This window comes from Lampetra planeri, chromosome 61 (genome assembly GCF_965212315.1).
Source record: "Lampetra planeri chromosome 61, kcLamPlan1.2.h2, whole genome shotgun sequence".
Taxonomy (NCBI): Eukaryota; Metazoa; Chordata; class Hyperoartia; order Petromyzontiformes; family Petromyzontidae; genus Lampetra; species Lampetra planeri.
Window position 1 is genome coordinate 203,238 of NC_136167.1, and position 24,457 is coordinate 227,694.

Consider the following 24,457-nt stretch of genomic DNA (forward strand, 5'->3'; position numbering starts at 1 on the left):
TGCACTGTCCTTGAAATTGATTGGTCCACACCCGAGATAGCTTTTCTTGGAGCCTAGTCTCACATGCATTCCGACCGCAGGTATTGTGGTCAATGCAAACATGACTCCTTGTAAAAAAGGTGTCAGTTTTGTTGCCAGATAAAAGGGTAAAAACCAATTATCATATTTTGCTACTGGCAAAAGAGGTTCCAATGGAGTGAGAATCCATGATTAACATTAACAGTAGAATTTGTCCATTTTAGGTGGCACTGCCGATTTCGTCCGTCTTACGTAACATGGTGGTGGTGATGACAATGATGGTGGTGATGATGACGCTAATCACGGTAGCGTGCGTGCGTACGCCAGAGGTCTCAACCGGGTACCCGATACCCGTACCCTACCCGATACTCTGGTGCGGCCGGGTATGGGTAAGGAATCAAAACCCGTTTGCGACCTCTGGCGTACGCACGTGTGAACTCATTCGTTCATCACGCACAGTCAGTGGAGGACCGTTCGCACAAAACGTGCGGCCTCTTGAGATGGCGATCGCGTTAACTATTCTTGCAGCTTTCCACCGGTGTTCCGGCTTATTGTTTGGCGAACGCCGCTTGCAAAACCCGTCCCATGCGCCCTCTATCCGCCGGGCTTCTGAGGTTGTGTGTCTGTGTGTCTGTGTGTGTGTGTGTCTGTGTGTCTGTGTCTGTGTGTGTGTCTGTGTGTGTGTGTGTGTGCACCTCATGGGGAGCGGTAGTGTAGCGGTTAGCGCGCTGCGCTATGAACCCGGCGACCCGGGTTCGATTCCCGCTCACGGCCAACACCAGTGACGATTATTTGAACCGGTCCTGGGCCTCCCCTAGGTCGACTCAGCCTCAAATGAGTACCTGGTGTAGCGGTGTGTAGTAAACATCGCCACTGGGGAGACAAAGGCGGTCGGGCGTGGTGCTGGCCACCCACCCCCTCGTTCGTGTACCGTTCCGGCCTTCATAGGTGCTACTCGCTAACAGCACTTGCCCCTACAGTCTGTTAAGGCTATACGGGGGATCTTTATCTTTGTGTGCACCTTTAATTTCGTCGTCGTCGTCGTCAGGGTTACCCAAGTAACGTGCTGGCCGATCTGAAGCTCCTCGGAGAGAAGGAGACGCTACCCCAAGGATTCTTTGCCCTGTCCGAGACGCTGGATACAAGTGAGTGAGCTAAGACGTCGTGTGCACGAGACATTGGTTCCACCCACGTCGTTTGGCAGATCGCTAAACGGTGATCTTCTTCCGATTTAAAGCTTTCGTGACTGCAGGGATTCATCTTCTTGGTTCTTTCGGTAAAGTCACGTAGAAGGGAAGTAATAAAATAATAAAAATAAAACATAAAATAATTCTCACGACGTTTCGGCCACAACGCAAGCAGCCGTCCTCAGGTGAAAACCAGGTATTTCGGGGAGACAGCGTCTTCGAAAAATCCGCGATGCACTGAGGCCGCGAAACTTGAACCGCGAAGTGGCGAGGGATTACTGTATCTCTTTCAGATCGTGAATGAGATGTTTTGATAGCAAGCTCGCAACGGCAGCTGTTTAATGGGAGGAAAAAAAGACGCCTAGTTGAGGAAGGGCATGTTGCTAGTACGTTTGATAACAGAATGTTGTTTAGCAAACAAACCGAATGTGATCCGAAACATCCACGGAACAGGATGATATGTACACAGGCCGCGTGTTTATGGAACGCACGGTGAGGTTTATACCCATCGTGTGTGGATCATGGGACCCCCCTTGCCATTATCAAGATATAACAAGTATAACCCGTAAAAACAAAGTTTTTCACTATAAATCTTTTATATGCGTGGCGGCTAGAGTCCTCTCGTCCTCTGGCTTGAGATGGCTGCCACCTATGGGTCAGATGATTGCATTGCAGCATTAAGCAATTGGTAATTAAATATAATTTTTTTGTCCTAAAAGTGTAACATTTTGGAATTTTCCACTAACATTAATTGTCACGCACAGCGAGTCTGTGTGGAAAATGTCAGCTCGATTGGATCACGGGAAGTGGGTTAAAAAAACGACCGAAAGATTTGCACGGTCCTAAGCAAGCAAGCGAACTTAATATAAAGGATTTAAAAATAGGTTTTACCCCAATAACACAGGTGTTAAGATGTTAAAACAACTCAAACCTTTTGCAAGGAATCGTGTCTGCAGTTTCAAAGACAATGCATATAATAATATCGGAGCATGTTTTTTTTTTGCATGTTCACCACAAGTTTTTGTGGTTAATGTAAAGATCCTCCTTATAGCCTTAACAGACTGTTGGGGCAAGTGCTGTTAGCGAGCGCCTCAATGAAGGGCGGCACGGCACACGAGGGGGTGGGTGGCCTGCACCACGCCCGACCGCCTTTGATCGGTACCGGTCTGCGACCCGGGGGTTGGGGCCTCCTGGTGTAGTGTGTGGTGTGGTGTCGTGTGTGGTGTAGTGTAGTGTGTGGTGTAGTGTGTGGTGTAGTGTGTAGTGTGTGGTATAGTGTAGTGTGTGGTGTGGTGTCGTGTGTGGTGTGGTGTGGTATAGTGTGTAGTGTGGTGTGGTATAGTGTGTAGTGTGGTGTAGTGTGTGGTGTCGTGTGTGGTGTGGTATAGTGTGCCATGTGTGGTGTGGTATAGTGTGTGGTGTAGTGTATAGTGTAGTGTATGGTGTAGTATAGTGGTGTAGTGTGTGGTAGTGAGACAAAGGCGGCCTGGCGTGGTGCCGGCCTCCCACCCCCTCGTCCGCCGTGCCGGCCTTCATAGGCGCTCGCTACTCGCTAGCAGCACTTGCTCCTGGGGTCTGTTAAAGGCTACACGGCCGGGGGGACCTTTGTCTTTGTGCGACAGATGAGCCGGCGCTGAAGAAGAAGCGACTGTGCGTCCAGCTAATCCCTCGCGAGTCCACGGAGGCGGCCATCACGGACATCATCGTTAGCGGCAAGCCCAAGCAGATCCCGTCACAGTACACCTTCATCGGGTGAGTGGCGCCATCATCGTTGCCATCATCCAAACCGTCGTCATCCAAACCGTCGTCATCCAAACCGTCGTCATCCAAACCGTCGTCATCCAAACCGTCATCATCCAAACCGTCATCATCCAAACCGTCATCATCCAAACCGTCGTCATCCAAGCCGTCATCCAAACCGTCATCCAAGCCATCATCCAAGCCGTCATCCAAGCCGTCATCCAAGCCGTCATCCAAGCCGTCATCCAAGCCATCATCCAAGCCGTCATCCAAACCGTCATCCAAGCCGTCATCCAAACTGTCATCCAAACCGTCATCCAAGCCGTCATCCAAGCCGTCATCCAAGCCGTCATCCAAGCCGTCATCCAAACCGTCATCCAAACCGTCATCCAAACCGTCGTCATCCAAGCCGTCATCCAAGCCGTCATCCAAGCCGTCATCCAAACCGTCATCCAAACCGTCATCCAAACCGTCATCCAAGCCGTCATCCAAGCCGTCATCCAAGCCGTCATCCAAACCGTCATCCAAGCCATCATCCAAGCCGTCATCCAAACCGTCATCCAAACCGTCATCCAAACCGTCATCCAAGCCGTCATCCAAGCCGTCATCCAAGCCGTCATCCAAACCGTCATCCAAACCGTCATCCAAGCCGTCATCCAAGCCGTCATCCAAGCCGTCATCTAAACCGTCATCCAAGCCGTCATCCAAGCCGTCATCATTGTCGCCATCATCAGACGTGACAAGTCACTTTGTTGAGCTATCATTTGTGATTTCCAGGTCGCTTCTGCAAAAGAGCGACACAGCTCAATGGAGCCTTACCTGCTAAAATAAACAATAGTTTAGTTTAATGTACATGATGATGATGGCGGTCATGATAATCATGACGATGACAACGATTTGAACGTTGACGCCGACGACGATGACCCCGTGTCCTCCGTTGCCCAGGGAGACCAACGGAATGCGGATCTGGTACCGCATGGGCCGGGTTCCCAAGGTCGTCCCGGCTCCCGCGAGGAAGGAGGCGGCCATGGGGACGACGAGCGACGGCGCAGCGGCGACGGCATCGGCGGCACTCCAACAGCAGTCGCCACCTCACCCCAACCTGCCACAGTACGTACTGAGCAGCTTGTCACAGGACGTACTGCCTGAGCACACACACAACGCTGACTGCCACAGTACGTACTGCCTGCCTGAGCACACACACACAGCGCTGACTGACACAGTACTTACTGACCCAGCTTGTCACAGTACGTACTGCCTATGTCAGCACACACATAGCACTGACAGCCACAGTATGTACTGACCCAGCTTGTCACAGTACGTACTGTCTGAGCACACACACACAGCGCTGACTGACAGCCACAGTACTTACTGACCCAGCTTGTCACAGTACGTACTGCCTGCATCAGCACAAAGACAAAGATCCCCCGCATTGCCTTAACAGACTGTAGGGGCAAGTGCTGTTACCGAGTAGCACCTACGAAGGCCGGCACGGCGCACGAGGGGGTGGGTGGCCAACACCACGCCGCCTTTGTCTTCCTAGCGGCAATGGTCACACACCGCACCTGGTACTCATTTCAGGCCGAGTCGACCTAGGAGAGGGCCCAGGACCGGTTCAGATCATCGTCACGGGTGTTGGCCGTGAGCGGGAATCGAACTCGGGGCGCAGTAATGCATGCACAGTCAGAATCGGAATCTTTATTTCAATTTGCTGAAAGAATCCGATGAGCACTGAAGCTCTTTATCACACGCCCAGTATGCGTACGGAGGTCGGTGTGCTGTAATTAATCGCTTAAACGCGGAAACCTTTGACAGGAACGCGGATACTGCCACGTGAAATGGGGAATTGCACGACCCAAGCATCGCTCGCTCACCCGCAGGTTGTTGTCAATCATTCTAGATTTGAAGCTTTCGTGACTGCAAGGATTCATATTCTTAGGTTTTTTCGGTAAAGTCATGTAGGTAAAACATTAAAATTAATGAAAGTTAAGTAAAATAAAAATAAATATTTGTATTTATATTTTTTATTTTATTTTTTACTTTCATTAATTTTAATGTTTTACCTACGTGACTTTACCGAAAAAACCTAAGAATATGTTGTCAATCACCTCCTTGGCAATTCTTAGTCTGCTTTCGTACCACTGCTGACGTAGATGCAAAGCCAACAGTTTCACATTCGTGTGGGTCAAGCCAGACAACCACGTCAGGGAGCCAGCGGAGTAGTCGTATCATCATCATCATCGTCGTCATCATCGCCGCCGTGGTGTCTCCTTCGTATTTGCGGGCATTGCATCGTCGCTCGTTGTGTTGTACTCCGCTCTCTGTTCTGGATGATCACGGTCGCACCATCACTACTGCTACTGGAGAGTTTTAAATGTTCCGTTTGCGCATCAGGCATCGCCCGCATCTACTGCTGCCGCCATGGTTTGCGCAGTGGGTGCATTTTAGAGTGAACCGTGGGCAGCCTCGTTGAGGGTCTTTTGTAAGAGATGCCATTCACGAGTTTTACGGATCGTAAGCCCCGGGCCGTGATGCGATTTCATTAATTCGTTCATTCCGTGCTCCCCCCACCTCCCCCCGCCCCGCTCCGTTGATTGCCTGCAGTCAGAAGTCTCTGACCCTGCCGTCGAGTTTCAAGAAGGGTCTCCCCCTGTCCATGGGGCACACTCAGCGCAACGGTGCGGACAACATCTACGGCATAACCGGTGAGCAGTGCGCAGAGGTCGCAAACGGGTTTTGATTCCTTACCCGTACCCGGCCGCACCAGGGTCGCAATCGGGTACCCTACCCGATACCCGGCTACCCGTACCCGGCCGGGTAGGGTACGGGTATCGGGTACCCGATTGCGACCTCTGGGATGAAGCCATGTTGCAGGCGCGGGTGGGTTGATTCTAGGAACTTGAATTGTGAGATAAGACAAGACGTTGGGAAATGAGTGACAAACGGTGACTCACCAGTGACTCACGGCCTACCCGTACCCAGCCGCACCAGGGTCGCAAACTCCTTTTTCAAGGCTCTCTCCTCCTGCGACCCAGCTTAAAATACGCTGCCAAGCTTAGCAGTGTTCATTAGGATTCGGCGGTGAACGGGACACCCCACGCCTCCAGTCCTAATGATTAGGACGCTGTCTTTCCGACAGCCCTGTTTCTCCACCTGAGGACGGCTGCTTGCGTTGTGGCCGAAACGTCGTGAGAATTTAATTACGTTTTATTTTTATTATTTCCCTTCTACGTGACTTTACTGAAAGAACCAAGAATATATATATAACATGTGTTTTATATGTAAAATTCTTTCTCCGTTTTCAACCCAAAAACCGCACTCGCTTCTACCCGAGCCATGCACGTGACCAGTCGACGCTTGGCCTTGATTGCAGCACGCTCAACGCGGTAGGGGTCTCGGGGGAAAATAAAAAAAAATGACAAAAATTTTATATATAAAAAAAAATCTGAATAAAAGCCCCCACGTCGAAACGCGACAACGTGAACGTTCGAAAGCTAATTAAATCTCGGAACAAAGCGATGAAAGGCTTGAAAGTACAGATTGGCACTGGTTTTTTTTCCACCCCTCTCTCCCCCCACACCCATCACGACCTCTGGAGAAGGGCCGGTGAGAGAGAGAGGGGGGGGGGGGTGGTGGGGTGTGTGTGTGTGTGTGTGAGGGATATGCAAACGCATTATTCCACACTATCATTTTGCGAATTAATGTGGATTAAATAATGAGCCGCCGTGAACCCTGGTCCGGGCCTCCGCGCGATAAGAAACCATCCCGTGCGTAATTGCCACGGTCCTGCCACGTATTTTTTCTTTGCCGAGAGAGCGAGACAGACCTACATGGAAATTGCAGAGAACACGTTTAATGTGTTCTCTTGCACGAGTGGTACGTTGTCCTTCCCCCCCGCACCTCCGATGAGGGCGGTTGGCTACGTACGGTGCGAAAGAAGTTCAACCTACACCCCAGTATACAAATGCATACGATAATGCACCAACGCTTTCGGTCTCGCTTGTAAAACGTAACAAATGCGTGGAACGAATAGTAACACATTCCTGCTGCGGAGGGAGCTGGTAGGAACGTTGGGTTGCTCGGTCAATGGCCAGGGTCAACGGCGGCGTGGTGTATTCCGCAAATATGTCCGACTGTGAGGGCGGGCACAAGCCGGCGTGAGTAGGTTAAACGTTGAGTTTTATAAGGGCACCACGGGGTGACCAGCCCCTCTCCACCCAGCCCCACCCAGCCCCTCCCCACCCTCCTCACCCAGCCTCTCCCCACCCTCCCCACCCAGCCCCTCCCCACCCAGCCCCTCCCCACCCAGCCCCTCCCCACTCAGCCCCTCCCTGCACGACGGACACAATAATCCCCTGTGGGCTGGTGTAACTAGGAGGTGTTCCTACCAGTAAAATAAAATGTAAAAGCATGTCGGACGGAACGTTTACGTGCTCGAGATTTTTTTTTTTTCGCGCTTTACCCTTCCCCGTTTCGATGACGTAGTGTACGTCAAGAACAACAAAAATAAAAAAAAACCTCTTGTGTATAAAATAAAATTAACTTTACCGGTACCGAGGGGCGTCTGCTACAGTTTGGTTTCGCAGCATTACGGTTCCCTCCCGTGACTACGACGTCTTTTAAAAAAAAAAACACAACGGCGCTACTCCGCCTCCTCTAAATTAAAACTAACGGGCGAACCGCTCACGGCACTTCCGAGATTCGGCAGTGAACGGGGGGGTGTGGGGGGGAGAGATCCCCACACCCTGCAACTTGCAGACATTTCGATAACTGGAGGGGGGGGGGGTTGAGCGGGGAAAGGGGTTAATGGTTTAAATAAAACGGCGCAAATTAACGGCGTCGCCCGTCCCCATCGGTGGCGTGGGGCCCACCGGGGTGAGACGTGATCCCTCCTCGACGTGTCCTTTGACTGCAAGACGCTCACGACACGCACGCTCAACACACACACACACGACACGCACGGCACACACACACGGCACACGCACGGCACACGCACGCTCAACACACACACGCACGGCACACAAGCACGGCACACACGCACGGCACGCACGGCACACACGCACGGCACACACGATACACACACACGTACGACACGCATGACACACACGGCACGCACGGCACACACGCATGACACACGACACACGGCACTGCTTCCCGCTTGCCCCCAACGGACGGCGGCGCAATTAAGGGTGGCGCGGCGTTTCCCTTAATTAGGCAGCCTCCGCTTCCCACAATCCCTTTGGGAGTGTACAAAATATACCCAGAGTGCTTTGCAAGTTAAACAAGGCACGCGCGGTATAATTTTATCTCCCGCGTCGCATTTTTTTATTTTTTTTATTTTGCCGCACGCACGAACCAGATCGTTTCCTCGCCGCGCTAATTGGAATTATTGATGAAAAGGTTTTGCGACGGTATTGTTCATTATTCTATTCATTAATGTGCTGCGGATTTAATTCCTTGCCTTCTCGCTCCGCCGTTTAAATTTATCTGCGTTACTATTGTTGCTGCCGCATCGCCGCCGCCGCTGATGTTGTTGTTGTTGTTGTTGCTGGGGACGTTAATGAAACGCCGTGCCGTGATTTGAGTTTGGGAGGCGGTGGGGAGGTGGTGGGGGGTGGTGGGAGGGAATTCCACCGCGGTAATTTACGTCCCCGTCGCCACAGAACGCTGTTTGCGCCGAATTTTATCGGCCAATTCTGCCTCTCCTTTTTCACGCAAAAGTCTCCTCCCCCCGCCGTGTCGATCCCCGGTCGCGCGCCGCCGGTGTGGCGGCGAGGGTGTTGGTGGATCGCGCGAAGGTTTGCCAGACTCACCCTCCCGTGCGCATCGAAGAGGCGCCGTTATACTCGCCTCGACAGTTGTAATTCTCGGCGCTGGATTTCGGCCCCAAATGAACCCTTGCACATTCGGATGACGCACGCGTACGTACGCGTAGGCCAGTGGTTCTTAACCTTTTTGGAGGTACCGAACCCCACCAGTTTCATATGCGCATTCACCGAACCCTTATTAATTGGAAAAATAAAATGTGATTTTTGTCAAATTCAAAACATACGTATGTGTTTTACTGGTGCACAATCATGTGAGTCGGGTGTGTGTCTTGGCCTCCGCCGAACCCCTGAGGCTGACTCGCCGAACCCCTGGGGTTCGATCGAACCCAGGTTAAGAACCACTGGCGTAGGCCGTCAGTTTTTCTTCTGCTTCCGTACGTGCGTCATGGGGACGGAATCGGAAGAAGAAGACCACGCGGCAGGGGAGTGGGGGGGGCACCGTTTTGGTGTCGTTTTGGCGCCGGCTGTCGTAGAGAGGGTGGCGGCCGCCGTGTCGTTACGGTTCTCTGCGGCGAGTAACGACGTCGTTTAAAGACCAGCGGCGCTGCCGCCACTACGCCGCTCTAAGTAGAGTTAATGGCCGGCTGCCCGCACGCTCACGAGATTCGGCGGTGAACGGGACGCCCCACGCCTCCAGTCCTAATGATGAGGACGCTGTCTTTCCGACAGCCCTGTTCTTCACCTGAGGACGGCTGCTTGCGTTGTGGCCGAAACGTCGTGAGAATTGTATTTTATTATACAATTCTCAGGTCTGTCAGAAAGACAGCGTCTGACAGACCTGTTCTTCACCTGAGGACGGCTGCTTGCATTGTGGTCGAAACGTCGTGAGAATTTTATTATGTTTTATTTGTATTATTTTATTATTTCCCTTCTACGTAACTTTACCGAAAGAACCAAAGAGTTAGTCTAGGTAACTCTTGTAGGGTTGATCCGATGTGAGTGAGACTTCAGGATAAATTCGTGCGGCTATTAGCAACACACACCGGTTGTGCGTTGGAGAGCCAAGCCACAACATTTACAATCTGAGTGCGCGACGTTTCGCCGGTCATTACAACCGGCATCATCAGGCGACAGCCAGATTTGTTGGAAAATCCTCCTGTTTCGTTCCTTAAATAAGATGGGTAGAGATGTGATGACGTCACTTGTGAATCCCTTCTTGAGCAAAGTGGGGGCGGGGGGGGGATTCATGAATACATATACATGAGAATGGGTATCCATTGCTGGTTGGGTTATTTATATGGTAATCAACGTACATTATGCATGCACTTGCACGGAATATGATGCGTTTCATTTTTTTGGGGGGCAATTTTTGCTGACCAGTCTCAGACCACGAACCACGGGGCGTCTATGTGAAGCCATGTGCCTCTACGCGAGTTGATGGGGTCTCTACGTCAGTCCGGCCACCGTTGATTGACGTAGAGACCCGTAGACTCTCATCGAGACCCAATAAGCTGACACAAAGACACATGAACTCGCTGCACTTGGGAACCCAGTTTAATCACAACCCAATCTATGTGAGACTCTATAGTTCCGAGTATATGGATATGTTTGTGAGTCTGTGTGTCTCTATTTGAGTGGATCTCTGTGTGAGTCTTATGGGTTTCTATTTGGGTCTATGTGAGTGGGTCTGTGCGTGAGTCTACGGGTCTCTGTGTGTGTCTGTGGGTCTCTGTGTGAGTCTACGGATCTCTGTGTCTGTGGGTCTCTGTGTGAGTCTATGGGTCTCGATGCGAGTGGGGCTGTGCGTGAGTCTACGGGTCTCTGTGTGTGTCTGTGGGTCTCTGTGTGTGTCTGTGGGTCTCTGTGTGTGTTTGTGGGTCTCTGTGTGTGTCTGTGGGTCTCTGTGTGTGTCTGTGGGTCTCTGTGTGTGTCTGTGGGTCTCTGTGTGTGTTTGTGGGTCTCTGTGTAAGTCTACGGGTCTCGATGTGAGTGGGTCTCTGTGTGAGTCTGTGGGTCTCTGTGTGAGTCTGTGGGTCTCTGTGTGAGTCTGTGGGTCTCTGTGTGAGTCTACGGGTCTCGATGTGAGTGGGTCTCTGTGTGAGTCTGTGGGTCTCTGTGTGAGTCTACGGGTCTCGATGTGAGTGGGGCTGTGCGTGAGTCTACGGGCCGCACGTGAGAACCCGGTGTAACCGTGGGTGGGTGTGCGGCTGGAACCGGTATTGTAGCCCAGCGACCCCCTGACCTCTGAGCCAAGCAAACTGCCTGTCTTGAAACTGCAGTCCCTAACGCGTGCGTCCGTGCCTGTCTCCCCGCAGCGATAGACGGGGTCCCCTTTGTCCTGAGCGAGAAGTACGACACGTCTTCCAGAAACGTGAGCGGTTGTCGATGCACGAGCACCCCCCTCGCTTGAATCCTACCCCCTCGCTCGCTCTGTCTAACACTCAGTCTCATGCTCGGCCTAACACTCAGTCTAACACTCAGCCTAACACTCAGCCTAACACTCAGTCTCATGCTCAGTCTAACGCTCAGTCTAACGCTCAGTCTAACGCTCGCTCAGCCTACCATACGATGAATACCACCACCACGACCACCAGGACCACCAGGACCACCAGCGCCGTTGCGACCGTCGCGGCTGACTTGACCACGGAGGAGAGACTCTCATACAGCAGTGGATCCACGTAGCGGTTGTGGACGAAACTAGATCCCTCGTGGCTGTGTGTGCGCGTGTGTGTCTGTGTGCGCGTGTGTGTGTGCGTGTGTGTGTACGCGTGTGTGCGTGTGTACGCGTGTGCGCGCGTGTGTGTGCGCGTGCGTGTGTGTGAGTGTGTGTGTGGGTGTGCGTGTGTGCGTGAGTGGGTGTGTGTGGGTGTGTGTACGTGTGTGTGTGTACGTGCGTGAGTGTGTGTACGTGGGTGTGTGTGCGCGTGAGTGTGTGTATGTGGGTGTGTGTGCGCGTGTGTGTGGGCGTGTGTGCGTGTGTGTGTGTGTGTGCGTGTGTGTGTGTGCGTGTATGTGTGTGCGTGTATGTGTGTATATGCGTATATGCGTGTGTGTGTGTGTACGCGTGTGTGTGTGTGTGTGGGGAGCGGTAGTGTAGCAGTTAGCGCGCTGCACCACGAACCCGGGGACTCTGGTTCGATTCCCGCTCACGGCAAACACCAGTGACGATTATCTGAACCGGTCCTGGGCCTCCCCTAGGTAGACTCGGCTTCAAAGTTAGTATCTGGTGCGGTGTGTAAACATCGCCACTGGGGAGACAAAGGCGGCCGGGCGTGGTGCTGGCCAACAACCCCCTCGTGTGCCGTGCCGGCCTTCATAGGTGCTTGCTAACAGCACTTGCCCCTACAGTCTGTTAGGGCTACACGGAGGATCTGTGTCTTTGTGTGCGTGTGTGTCGCAGGCTCACGGGATGGACATATCGTCCATCATCATCAAGTCCATCATCGACATCGAGAATGAAGTACGTTTACTCCCCACCCAGCCCCTCTGCATGATGGACGGACACAATAATCCCCTGTGGGCTGGTGTAACCAGGAGGTTCCTACCAGTATAACTATTTTTTAGACCTGGCTACCACAAACAATGGCTCAACAAAATGGGGCACCATCATTTGAACATTCATCGCAGCAAAACAATCCCAAATAATCTTGATTTGAATCTTTCGTGACTGCAGGAATCCGTACTCTTCTTTCGGTAAAGTCGCGTTAGGTAGAAAAATAAAATAAATCGCAACGTTTCGGGCGCAACACGAGGTGAGAAAGCATGACTTTACCGAAAGAACCAAAGAGTATAATCTAAATAATCTAAAGAATCTAAATAATCTCAGAGCAAGATGTAGAAAAAAATTCGTAATTTTTAATATTTTCTTTAAATATATTCTCTGGTGTGAACATCAACGGTTTTTTTTACTACGCAACCCAACAACCGCACAGCCTTCTGGGAGCAGGTAATATCAGCAGCGTCGATTCGAATGCGAGCACGGCTTCGCCACCGGTTTCGACAACACAGCGTCTCATCAGCACCTCCGATTTAGCACGGTTAGCCGTGTATGGTGCGAAAAAAGTTCGACATTCAAAAGACAAAGATCCCCCGTGTAGCCTTAACAGACTGTTGGGGCAAGTGCTGTTAGCGAGCGCCTACCACCACTTTCATGCAATTTTTTTACACACCGAAATCAAAACAAACTTACCCCTGAGAATGATGCGGCCACGCACGCCTCGCCTGGCCCAGCACGTGCGTGATGTAGCGATGCCACCTGCTGTTGAAAAGCAAAAAACGCCGCCCTGTTGTTGGCTTTCGTGCCAGCGCGGTTTGGCGATGCTCACGAATTGCAGCAAGAAAGGATCTGGAATGAACCCACGACCTCCTGTATACCAGGGGGAGGTGGTAAACGGCTCCCCACTGTGGCACCCACATCTCCCCTATACAATCTCACCTCTTCCCCCGCATCTCACCGCTCCCTCTCTCTGCGTTGTCCCTCGCTCCCTCTCTCGCTCGCTCCCTCCCTCCCTCTCTCGCTCGCTCTCTCTCTCGCTCTCTTGCTCGCTCTCCCGTTCTAGTACGAGTACAGCTTCGTGACGGAACGGAACGCGGTCTCCCAGTCGCCTGCAGCCTGCAGCTGAGGGTCACCCACGACACCCGCCGACGGCACGCGGCCTCCGACCAAACCCGCCGGCGAAACCTCGTCGCAGCAGAAGCAAGTCGCCCGCCTCGTCATCCCAGGCGCAGCGACGTTTCCACTTCCCCGTCGTTCCTTTCGCCCGATTGTTGGCGTGGAGAGGGTGGGCGCCACGGCCGGTCGGCTGCTTTCAAGCGGCAAGAGAATTCTTCCGGGACGAGATGTCGGACGAGAAGATCGGGGAAGTTGCCTTCCTTGAAATTGTTTGCGTCTCTCGCTCGCAACGGACGCGCGCACGGACGAACGAAAGCACGAGCGCACGTACGCGCAAACGTACACAGCGCATGCGTGCGTACGAACGTACGTGCGTGGACATACACAGCGCGTGCGTGCGTACGAACGCGCGTGCGTGGACATACACGGCGCACGTACGTACGCATGGGACGTGCGTACGAACGCTCGCACGTGCGGAACGATTCTGCGGCCAGCCTGCCGAATCCGTGTCGCCCGTTTTCGTTTTTTATTTTCGTCTTTTTTTTATCCGATTTTAATCGCAAGCCTTGACGCGAACAGCGTAAAGTAAAAAAAAACTACTAGAAAATGTAATGATACTAAACCGAGGCGCCGTGATTGCGATAGCGTCGCCACGGGGGTGGCAAATTTACGCGGTTGCATCATTTTATTTTATTTTTTGCCAAATTGGCGGTGAGTTTGCGGATATCTCTGGACCCACACCGCTCGCACGGTTGCCGGAAAGTTTCCCGCCTCCGATCTTACCGTGTGCCGTTCACCTTGCCTTGTCCGACGTTTCACCGCACGTCCTGGGAGCATCTTCAGGAAATCGGTTAATGATAATAATGCTTTCATTTTATGTAGCGTCAGTCATGTTAGTAGCGTCCCATAATGCTGTACAAAGACCGAACCCATATACAGCCGCTGGCAGTTCACGCTCACTCGTTCGCTCACTACAGTGACTGACACACCCGCTCGCCACGTCTAACACTCCCCTGCACACTCGCACACACTCCCTCTCAACACCCACTCACTCAAAACACTCGCTCGCTCTCTCAATCCACCCACTCTTTTTCTCGCACGCACTCACTCACTCGCTCACCATTCACACACTCACTTGCACACTCACTTACACACACACAAACACGCGCGCGCACTCACTCGCTCACCATTCACACACTCACTTGCACACTCACTCACACTTTCACACACACACAAACACGCTCACTCATTCGCTCACCATTCACACACTCGCTTCCACACTCACTCACACTTTCACACACACATAAACACGTGCTCTCTTTCTCATTCACCATTTCACCCAGTCACTCAACTCACTCAACTCACTCGCACTGACACACTGATTCACACACTGATTCTCACACAACACACGCAACAGTTGATTTCCTGAAGAAACTCCCACAGCGTGCGCACGTTTGTAAATGTTCTTGGTTTTACTTTTATCGCGATGATGATGATGTTTTATGCAAAAATACTGTACGTGGTTTTTGATGGAAGGAGAGATGGGGGGGGGGAGGTTGTGAGTTGCGTGAGCTTTGCTCGGTAATTTTACTGTTAAACTAAAACTGAACTGCTTTTATTTTTACAGGTAAGGCCCACTGAGATTGTGGGTTCGATCCCAGACCCCTTGACACCTGCTGCTGTATATTTGGAGTTTGCGTGTCTCTCTCTCTCTCTCATCATCATCACGGTGGCTATGAGATGTTAACTCCCTCGCCTGGTGTACAGGAGGGTCGTGGGTTCCATCCCGACCCTGACGCCTGCTGCTGTATATTTGGAGTTTGCGTGTCTCTCTCTCTCTCTCTCCCCGTGGTCGCGTGGATTTTTCTCCGGGTCCTCCGGCTTTTTTTTCCCTCCCGACATTTTCGAATGGACGTTGACGCTTAACATTTCCACGCGACGGCGATGATGAAAAGCCACAACTTCATCTTCTTGGTTCTTTCGGTAAAGTCATCACGTAGAATGGAAATAATAAAATAATAAAAATAAAACATTATACAATAATTCTCACGACGTTTCGGCCACAACGCAAGCAGCCGTCCTCAGGTGAAGAACAGGTCTGTTGGAAAGACAGTGTCTGAATGACAGTGTCAAGAACAGTTCTGTTGGAAAGGTAGTGTCTGAATGACAATGTCAAGAACAGGTCTGTTGGAAAGGCAGTGTCTGAATGACAATGTCAAGAACAGGTCTGTTGGAAAGGCAGTGTCTGAATGACAATGTCAAGAACAGGTCTGTTGGAAAGACAGCGTCTGAATGACAGTGTCAAGAACAGGTCTGTCGGAAAGACCTGTTCTTCACCTGAGGACGGCTACTTGCGTTGTGGCCGAAACATCGTGAGAATTATTTGTCTGAAACACTGTTTTTCCTACAGACCTGTTCTTCACCTGAGGACGGCTGCTTGCGTTGTGGCCGAAACGTCGTGAGAATTGTATTTTATTATGTTTTATTATTTTATTATATCCCTTCTACGTGACTTTACCGAAAGAACCAAGAAGATGAATCCCTGCAGTCACGAAAGCTTTACATCTAAAAGCCACTACTTCGTTGAGCTAACGATTGTGATAGCAAAGGGTTGCTTCTGATAACGAGATATGTGGCCCAGTGAGGCCTTACCTGGTAAAAAAATTTAAATAAATGTCTCGTTTAGTTTTAGAGACTGGATAGTGCTTTGGATGGGTGACCACCCAGCATCACAGGTGCTATAGGCTTTGGGGTTACAGTAGCGGACGCTAGAGGGCAGTGCCGCAAAATGTATTGTACTGTACTATGCTCCCCCCGTCTGCTCCCCCACACCTTAACTGGGCCGCACTGACCAGTGTGGTGAAGTATGGTCAAACATCCGTTCCACGAGTGTTGTGGCACGATTTATTTATTTCTCTTCCAGACGATGGCAATAATAATAATGTTGTTGTTCTTGTTGTAACGCTGTGCTCGGAACGTTTTTGCTCGTCGTCTGAAATTGCGTAGGTTCGATTCAGAGTCGGGGGTTTGACTCGGTGGGGGGGGGGGCACTACCACTACTACCACCACTTACCACCACTACTACCACCACCACTACTACCACTACTACCACCACTAGCTCCACTACCACCACCACCACCACCACTACTACCACCACCACTACCACCACCACTACTACCACCACTACCACTACTACCACCACTACTACTACCACCACCACTACTACTACTACCACCACTACTACTACCACCACGACCACTACTACCACCACTACTACTACCACCACTACCACCACCACCACTACTACTACCACCACGACCACTACTACCACCACTACTACTACCACCACTACCACCACCACTACCACCACCACTACCACCACTACCACCACCACTACTGCCACTACCACCACCACCACTACTACCTCTACTACCACTATCACCACCACTGCTACCACCACTACCACTATCACCACCACTATCACCACCACTACCACCACTACCACCACTACCACTACCACCACCACCACTACCACCACTACCACGATTACTACCACCACCACCACAATCGTTGCCCACCCCAATCCTCCTGCATCCCTCGCCCACCGCTCCCACCGCACCGCTCTCTCTCTCCGCACGTTGTCAGCGCCCGTTGAGTTTCTTCCTTTCGCGTCGCCAAACGCGCCAAATCGGGACGGGGACGAGGGGACGAGGTTGAGGTTCGACGTCGGTCAAATCCGCCGCCGTCCAAACGTCTCGTGCCTTTTTTTTTTATTCGGGAAGACGCAGTTCCACGCGTCCCGCTGGAAACTTTAGTCGGACGCACGCACGCACGCAGTTCGGGCTTTTTTTGTTGTTTGTTTGTTGATCTACTTGCACAACTTTCGTGCTTCCCAGATTGTGTTCGGACCCGTTGACAAACCCTCCTCCCCTCCGGGGTGAAGTATGGTCAAACGACCCCCACAAACCGCCTTCGCCCCCCGGTGTAAACATCCCCTGACTCTGAATAGCCACGAGGATCGCCTTAAACGTCGTGCGTTCAGCCCTTTCCCGTTGCGACGACGGTCGAAAACGCAACCCGTGACAGAAACGCAAAATGAAATGACTTTATCGGCCAGAGGTCGCAACCGGGTACTCAATACCCGTACCCTACCCGATACCCGGCTACCCGTTTGCAACCCTGGTGCGGCCGGGTACGGGTAGGCCGTGAGTCACTGGTGAGTCACCGTTTGTCACTCATTTCCCAACGTCTTGTCTCTTCTCACAATTCAAGTTCCTAGAATCAACCCACCCGCGCCTGCAACATGGCTTCATCCCAGAGGTCGCAATCAGGTACCCGATACCCGTACCCTACCTGATACCCGGCTACTCGTACCCAGCCAGGTACGGGTACGGGGTACCCATTTGCGAGCCTGGTGCGGCCGGGTACGGGTAGGCCGTGAGTCACTGGTGAGTCACCGTTTGTCACTCATTTCGAGTAGGGAATGGGTACCCGTAACGGCCGGTGACGATTATTCGAACCGGTCCTGGGCCCTCCCCTAGGTCGACTCGGCCTCAACGAGGTCCCGGTGCGGTGTGTAGTAAACATCGCCACTGGGAGAGAGACAAAGGCGGTCGGGCGTGGTGCTAGCCCACCCACCCCCTTCGCGTGCCGTTCCGGCCTTCATAGGTGCTACTACTCGGTGACACCACTTGCCCCCCTACAGTCTGTTACAGGCTACACGGGGGAATCGTTGAATTGTAACGCAGCCGATCGTGCTAATCCGAGCTGCGCGATCACGACATTCGAGAGCGATTTTGTATTTATTTATTGACTTTCAGCCGCGGTCGGTGGCACGGGGGGTGGGTGGGAACCGCTTGGATCCCACATCCCGGCGCGGTAAAGGTGGGGGTACCCCACCTACCCCCCCCCCCCACCACCTCTTCCAAGCCACGTCTGGCCGGTCGTGGAAGAGTAGGCCAAGCACCACCTTCGAGTGGGGGAGGGGAGGTCCTTCCGCAAAAGTGATTTTCCCCTTTTTAACTTATTGCGACAACATTTTTTTCCGCGCCTCATTTCCACACCACTCCCTCCCCTCCCCCCTTTTAATTTATTTTCGCGAGCCTTGGGGGGGGGGGCAGTGTGTGAGTGAGAGAGCACGTGGGGGGGGGGCAGTGTGTGACAGAGAGCACGTGGGGGGGGGGGGCAGTGTGTGACTGAGAGCACGTGGGGGGGGGGGGCAGTGTGTGAGTGAGAGAGCACGTGGGGGGGGGGGGGGCAGTGTGTGAGTGAGAGAGCACGTGGGGGGGGGCAGTGTGTGACAGAGAGCACGTGGGGGGGGGGGGCAGTGTGTGAGTGAGAGAGCACGTGGGGGGGGGGCAGTGTGTGACAGAGAGCACGTGGGGGGGGGCAGTGTGTGACAGAGAGCACGTGGGGGGGGGGGCAGTGTGTGACTGAGAGCACGTGGGGGGGGGGCAGTGTGTGACAGAGAGCACGTGGGGGGGGGGGGCAGTGTGTGACTGAGAGCACGTGGGGGGGGGCAGTGTGTGACTGAGAGCACGTGGGGGGGGGGGGCAGTGTGTGACTGAGAGCACGTGGGGGGGGGCAGTGTGTGACTGAGAGCACGTGGGGGGGGGGGCAGTGTGTGACTGAGAGCACGTGGGGGGGGGCAGTGTGTGACTGAGAGCACGTGGGGGGGGGGGCAGTGTGTGACTGAGAGCACGTGGGGGGGGGGGCAGTGTGTGACTGAGAGCACGCGGGGGGGGGGGGCTCGTTGGCCGGAGGGCTTCAATGCTGTCGTGCGCGTGGCACGTGGCCAGCCGCCCACTTTGCGCGGCTCCACTTTGTAGTCGCGTTCTCTCGCGTTTGTGTGTTTGTGTGAGTTTGTGTGTGTTTGTGTGTGTGGTTGAGAGTTTGTGTGTGTGTGTGTGTTTGTTTGTGCGTGTGTTTGTGTGTGTGTGAGCGTGTTTGTGCGTTTGTTTGTGAGTTTGTGCGTGTGTTTGTTTGTGCGTTTGTGTGTGTGAGCGTGTTTGTTTGTGAGTTTGTTCGTTTGTGTGTTTGTTTGTGTTTGTGTGTGTTTGAGTTTGTTTGTGTTTGTTTGTTTAAGTTTGTGTGTGTTTGTTTGTGAGTGTAAGTTTGTGTTGTGTATTTGTGAGTTTGTGTGTCTTTGCGTCTTTGCGATGTGTTGAGCCAACGCGGCCGTGACGTCCCACGCAGAGTGGTTGCATTTCCATCCCCTGTTTTGGTCCGACGCTGCCTCGGTGTTGGTCATTCGGCGTCGCCTGCCCGCGGCGGTGTCCGTCGTTTTGTGCCGCGACCGCCTTCAGGAACACGAAGCGGTGGTCTCAGCAGCGTTCCTGATTTTGAAGCGGGGGAGGTGAAATTGCCGGCACGAAAAGCTTTTTTCCTGCATGGCATCGATCCTCTTAATTTTGTGTGTTCGTCGAAACGTCGTCAATTGGACAACGGCATCTATGAGACTGGAATTTGAACGGTGTGATTATTGCTTTTTTTAAATGAATAATGCTCAAGAGAAATCGGTTGAATTGCGGCGCTTTGCTCGTTTCAACAGTACGAGAAATACCAAGTCGCTTCTGAGTGGGGGGGGGGGTGAGGGGTGTGGTAGTGGATCTGCGTTCACATCTGAACAGTTTGGCTGAGGGGGGGGGAGGTTTGAAAGGGGGAAACGGCTTTAGGATTCCACATTCACTTCCTGAAGAAGCTCCCAGCGCGTGTCGCGAAACGCCGGACCACCACGACCGCGTTCACCACCACAAACCCCGCTCCACCGTAAATGCGTTCACCACGACCCTGTCCACCACGACCCTGGCCAACACGACCCTGTCCACCACGACCCTGTCCACCACCCTGTACACCACCACCCTGTACACCACCACCCTGTACACCACGACCCTGTCCACCACAACCCTGTCCACCACCACCCTGTACACCACGTCCCTGTCCACCACGACCCTGTCCACCACAACCCTGTCCACCACCACCCTGGCCACCATGACCCTGGCCACCACGACCCTGTCCACCACGACCCTGTCCACCACGACCCTGTCCACCACGACCCTGGCCACCACGACCCTGTCCACCACGACCCTGGCCACCACGACCCTGGCCACCACGACCCTGTCCACCACGACCCTGTCCACCACGACCCTGTCCACCACGACCCTGTCCACCACGACCCTGTCCACCACGACCCTGTCCACCACGTCCCTGTCCACCACAACCCTGTCCACCACGACCCTGTCCACCACAACCACGTTCACAACCGCTTTCACCACAACCGCGCTCGCCCACGCAGTGGCGGTCGCGTTGTTCGTCGTTCTTGTTGTTCTTGTTGTTGTTGTTCTTGTTGTTGTTGTTCTTCGTTGTTGTTGTTGTTCTTGTTGTTGTTCTTGTTGTTGGTCTTGTTGTTGACGCCGTGAGTTTGTTTATTCTCCGCAGCCGACCGCCACCGGCGTGGGGGGGTCCCCCGCGTGCTAGATTTGAAGCTTTCGTGACTGCAAGGATTCATATTCTTAGGTTTTTTTGGGTAAAGTCACGTAGGTAAAATTTTTTTAATTAAAATTAATAAAAGTTAAATAAAATAAAAATAAAATATTTTTTTCTTTTATTTTACAATATAAAATAAAATAAATAAATTTTATTTTTATTTTATTTCTATTAATTTTAATTTAAAAAATGTTACCTACGTGACTTTACCGAAAAAACCTAAGAATATGGCCCCGCGTGCGTCCGTGCGGAGTCGCTCGCGGCCAGCGGCAACCCCACGAACCCCCGCGCCCCATCGGAGATTTGCGTAACAAACACGGTGCACTGCCACCGTGAGCTGGCAATTGCAGGGGCTGCTCCTTTACCTTCACCCCTGGCTTATTGTTCGAATGCCGCCCGGGAATTGTTTTGTTTGAAGTTTTTAAGGAATCGTTTGAGGTCTGATGTTGTTGCCGGTCAATAGACTAAAAATGTAATAACATTTTCGCTACGAAGCTGATGTTGTTGCTGGTTTTTTTTAATATATACTACGTTTTAATCTTCGATTTAAAGCTTTCGTGACTGCAGGGATTCATTTTCTTGGTTCTTTCGGTAAAGTCACGTAGAAGAGAAATAATAAAATAATTTAAAAATTGCTATTGTTTTATTTTTTATTTTTATTAATAAATAAAAATCTTAATAAAAAATATGAATAAACAAAATTTCATACATTTTTTTATTAATCAAAATAAAACATAATTTTTTTGTTTTCTTTTTATTATCTTAAAATAATAAAAATTAAACAATTTTGTTTTCTTTTTATTAATAAATAAAAATGGGGGAAATGTTTATGAATAAAGAAAAAAATCATACATTTTTTTATTAATTAAAATAAAACATAATTGTATTGTTTTCTTTTTATTATTTTATTAGTTCCCTTCTACGTGACTTTACCGAAAGAACCAAGAAGAAGTTTTAATCGCTCACGTTTTTTTGGAGTCGAGACCGCACAGACCGATTTAGAAGTCCTTTCTAGTTGTTGCACTTTACGTTTTTTTTTGCCTTTGTGAAGTGGCCAGGAGCAGCGTGGCACCCTCTCTGGCTGCGTCCATTGCAGGGGCTGCGCCTTTGACCCCTCGGCGGCGGCGTCGTGGATTGACAGCAAACCCCAAAGGGAGAAAAGAAAGTGTTATGGCCGATTTAAAAAAGGGAAATTTTAAACTTTTTTGTTTGTTGCAAAAAACCATTTTTTTTTACAAATGTTTCAATTTCTTTTTTTTACATTTGTTTTATTAGACTTTTTTGACGAATGTTTTTTTTATTAAAAAAAAAAATGTTTACGTATTATTTAACTTTCTTTTAACTTTATTTCTTTCATTGACTTTGACATTTTTTGTGACAATTTTCGACATTTTATACATTGCTTGAAATGTTTGACATTTTCTTTATTTTGTTGACATTCTTTCGTGACAAAGTCTACAAATTCTTTTTGTAAAAAAAAATTTACTTTTGACATTTTTAAAACATTTTTTTAAAAGTATTTTTGATTAGTTAATTGTTTTTGTGAGTCGCTTTGTTTGTATTAACAAAAAATTGAATGTTTTAATTGTATTTTCTTCCTTGTTGGTTCAACGTTTTCGCCAAACTCTTTACTTAGTTTCGTGGCTCTCCCCTGTCACTCGCAAAAAAACGCAGCGACTTTTTCACGCCCCCTGCCCCTCTACGCGCGTTCCATTGTTCCTTCATTTTTCGTTCGTCGTTCCAACGACTCCTTCCCCACACCCCCTCCCCTCCCCGCTCCGTTTTTAAAAAGCGTTTTGTTACAAAATCACACGCGGGTTTTTTTGTTTCTTACGCGCTACTAATAAATTCGTGTTCTAAACAGAACGATTCCTGATTTTTTTTATCGTTACGCATACGAGTGATTATTTATTGTTACGCATACGAGAATGATTAATTATTAATTGATATGCAAACAAGTCATTCATTAATACGCATACGAGAGTCATTATTAATTGGTACGCATACGAGAGCGTGATTACACTAACAAAAAAATGTCTCTGGGTAGTGTTATTTTCCAATTGCTTATACCTCAAAAGTACAGAAAATTTATTTGAAGTTTTTTTATTTGAAGTTTTTTTATTTGAAGTTTTCGTAACTGCAAGGATCAATACTCTTTGGTTCTTTCGGTAAAGTCCCGTAGGTGTGAAAAACACATTGTCCTGCGGAGGGAGCTGGTAGGAACGTTGGGTTGCTCGGTCAATGGCCTGCAGGGTCAACGGCGGCGTGGTGTATTCCGCAAATATGCCCGACTGTGAGGGCGGGCACAAGCCGGCGTGAGTAGGTGAAACGTTGAGTTTTATAAGGGCACCACGGGGTGACCAGCCCCTCCCCACCCAGCCCCACTCATCCCACCCCCCACCCAGCCCCTCCCTCCCCACCCAGCCCCTCCCCCCCCACCCAGCCCCTCCCCACATGACGGACGGACACAATCCCCCGTGGGCTGGTGTAACCAGGAGGTTCCTACCAGTATTATTTGTAAAGCGCCTTGGTTGAGGGGCCAGGTATAACATCCCATTTTAGATAACAGCAATCGGGGGCATCCAGCAATCGACGCTGTTGGGAAGAATTTTATTTCACAAACACAAAACATCCGCAAAATAAAAACGAATTAACCCTCTTGGAATACGTCGTGCGTCCGCAACAGCAATCTTCAGCGTGTCACATTTGCTTTTTTTGTATTTAAATGTTAACTTAAACTTTCTATAGACGTACTTATTCTCTAATTGTTTTGTGCCTGATAAGTGAAGAGCCAATGTCATTGTTTTTTCTTCTAAGTATTAATTTTATCTTAAATTAGTGTGTGTGGTGGGGTGGTGTAGCGGTTAGTGCGCTCTGCTATGAACCTGGGAGACCCGAGTTCAATTCCCGCTCACGGCCAACACCGACAATTATCTGGGCCTCCCCTAGGTCGACTCAGCCTCAAATGAATACCTGGTGCAGATTTAAACATCGCCACTGGGGAGACAAACGCGGTCGGACGTGGTATTGACCACCAACCCCCCTCACCTACCATGCCGGCCTTCATAGGTGCTCGCTAACAGCACTTGCACCAACAGTCTGTAAAGGCTACACGGGGGGTCTTTATCTTTGTTGTTTTTGTGGTGCGGGTTGATGGCTTTAGAGGTAAGAGATGACGAGTCCCACACCCGTTGGGAGCCTGGGTTCAGATCCGGGGCCCCAGCCCCCCGCATTTTAATTCGCCTACATTCACAAGCCTCCGGCTCCCGAAATTAAATGCGCGGGCGGGATAGCTGCCCCCTCCCCCCTCCAAGACCAGCGGCGTGTCACGCAGGGAGAGACCTCGCAAGCGGCTCCGCATTATCCGCTTCTGCGGGCCGGTAACTCAACACGAAGGGTGGGTGGGTGGGTGGCTAACGACGGACAAGGAAACACATTTACCGATTTCAAAGGATCAAATTCACGCCAGAGAAACGCCAAGGTCCCCCACCACCACCACCACCATCCCCGGTAACCACCCCCCCCCCCCCCTTGAGTGTTTACGCGAAAGGCACCCGGGACGATTCGTACCCACGACTACCGTCGGGGTGGAAATGGACGCGTTCGCCCGCGAGAGACGCACGTAATGAAAACACCGAAGCGTTCGC

At 51.2% G+C, this 24,457-nt stretch overlaps 1 protein-coding gene across 3 annotated transcripts in view; it reads left to right on the forward strand.

Annotated features, from left to right (window-relative positions):
* LOC144736571 (multivesicular body subunit 12B-like) overlaps positions 1–14,741 on the forward strand; it is a 59,601-nt gene extending 44,860 nt beyond the window's left edge. For all 3 annotated transcript variants that reach the window (XM_078619126.1, XM_078619125.1, XM_078619127.1), the window contains exons 4-10: positions 1,067–1,163; positions 2,828–2,957; positions 3,891–4,055; positions 5,550–5,650; positions 11,029–11,084; positions 12,114–12,173; positions 13,273–14,741. In XM_078619126.1, coding sequence (XP_078475252.1) covers positions 1,067–1,163; positions 2,828–2,957; positions 3,891–4,055; positions 5,550–5,650; positions 11,029–11,084; positions 12,114–12,173; positions 13,273–13,335 — 672 coding nt within the window. In that variant the 3' untranslated portion in view covers positions 13,336–14,741. The remainder of the gene's footprint in view (positions 1–1,066; positions 1,164–2,827; positions 2,958–3,890; positions 4,056–5,549; positions 5,651–11,028; positions 11,085–12,113; positions 12,174–13,272) is intronic.
* Positions 14,742–24,457: the final 9,716 nt, after the last annotated feature.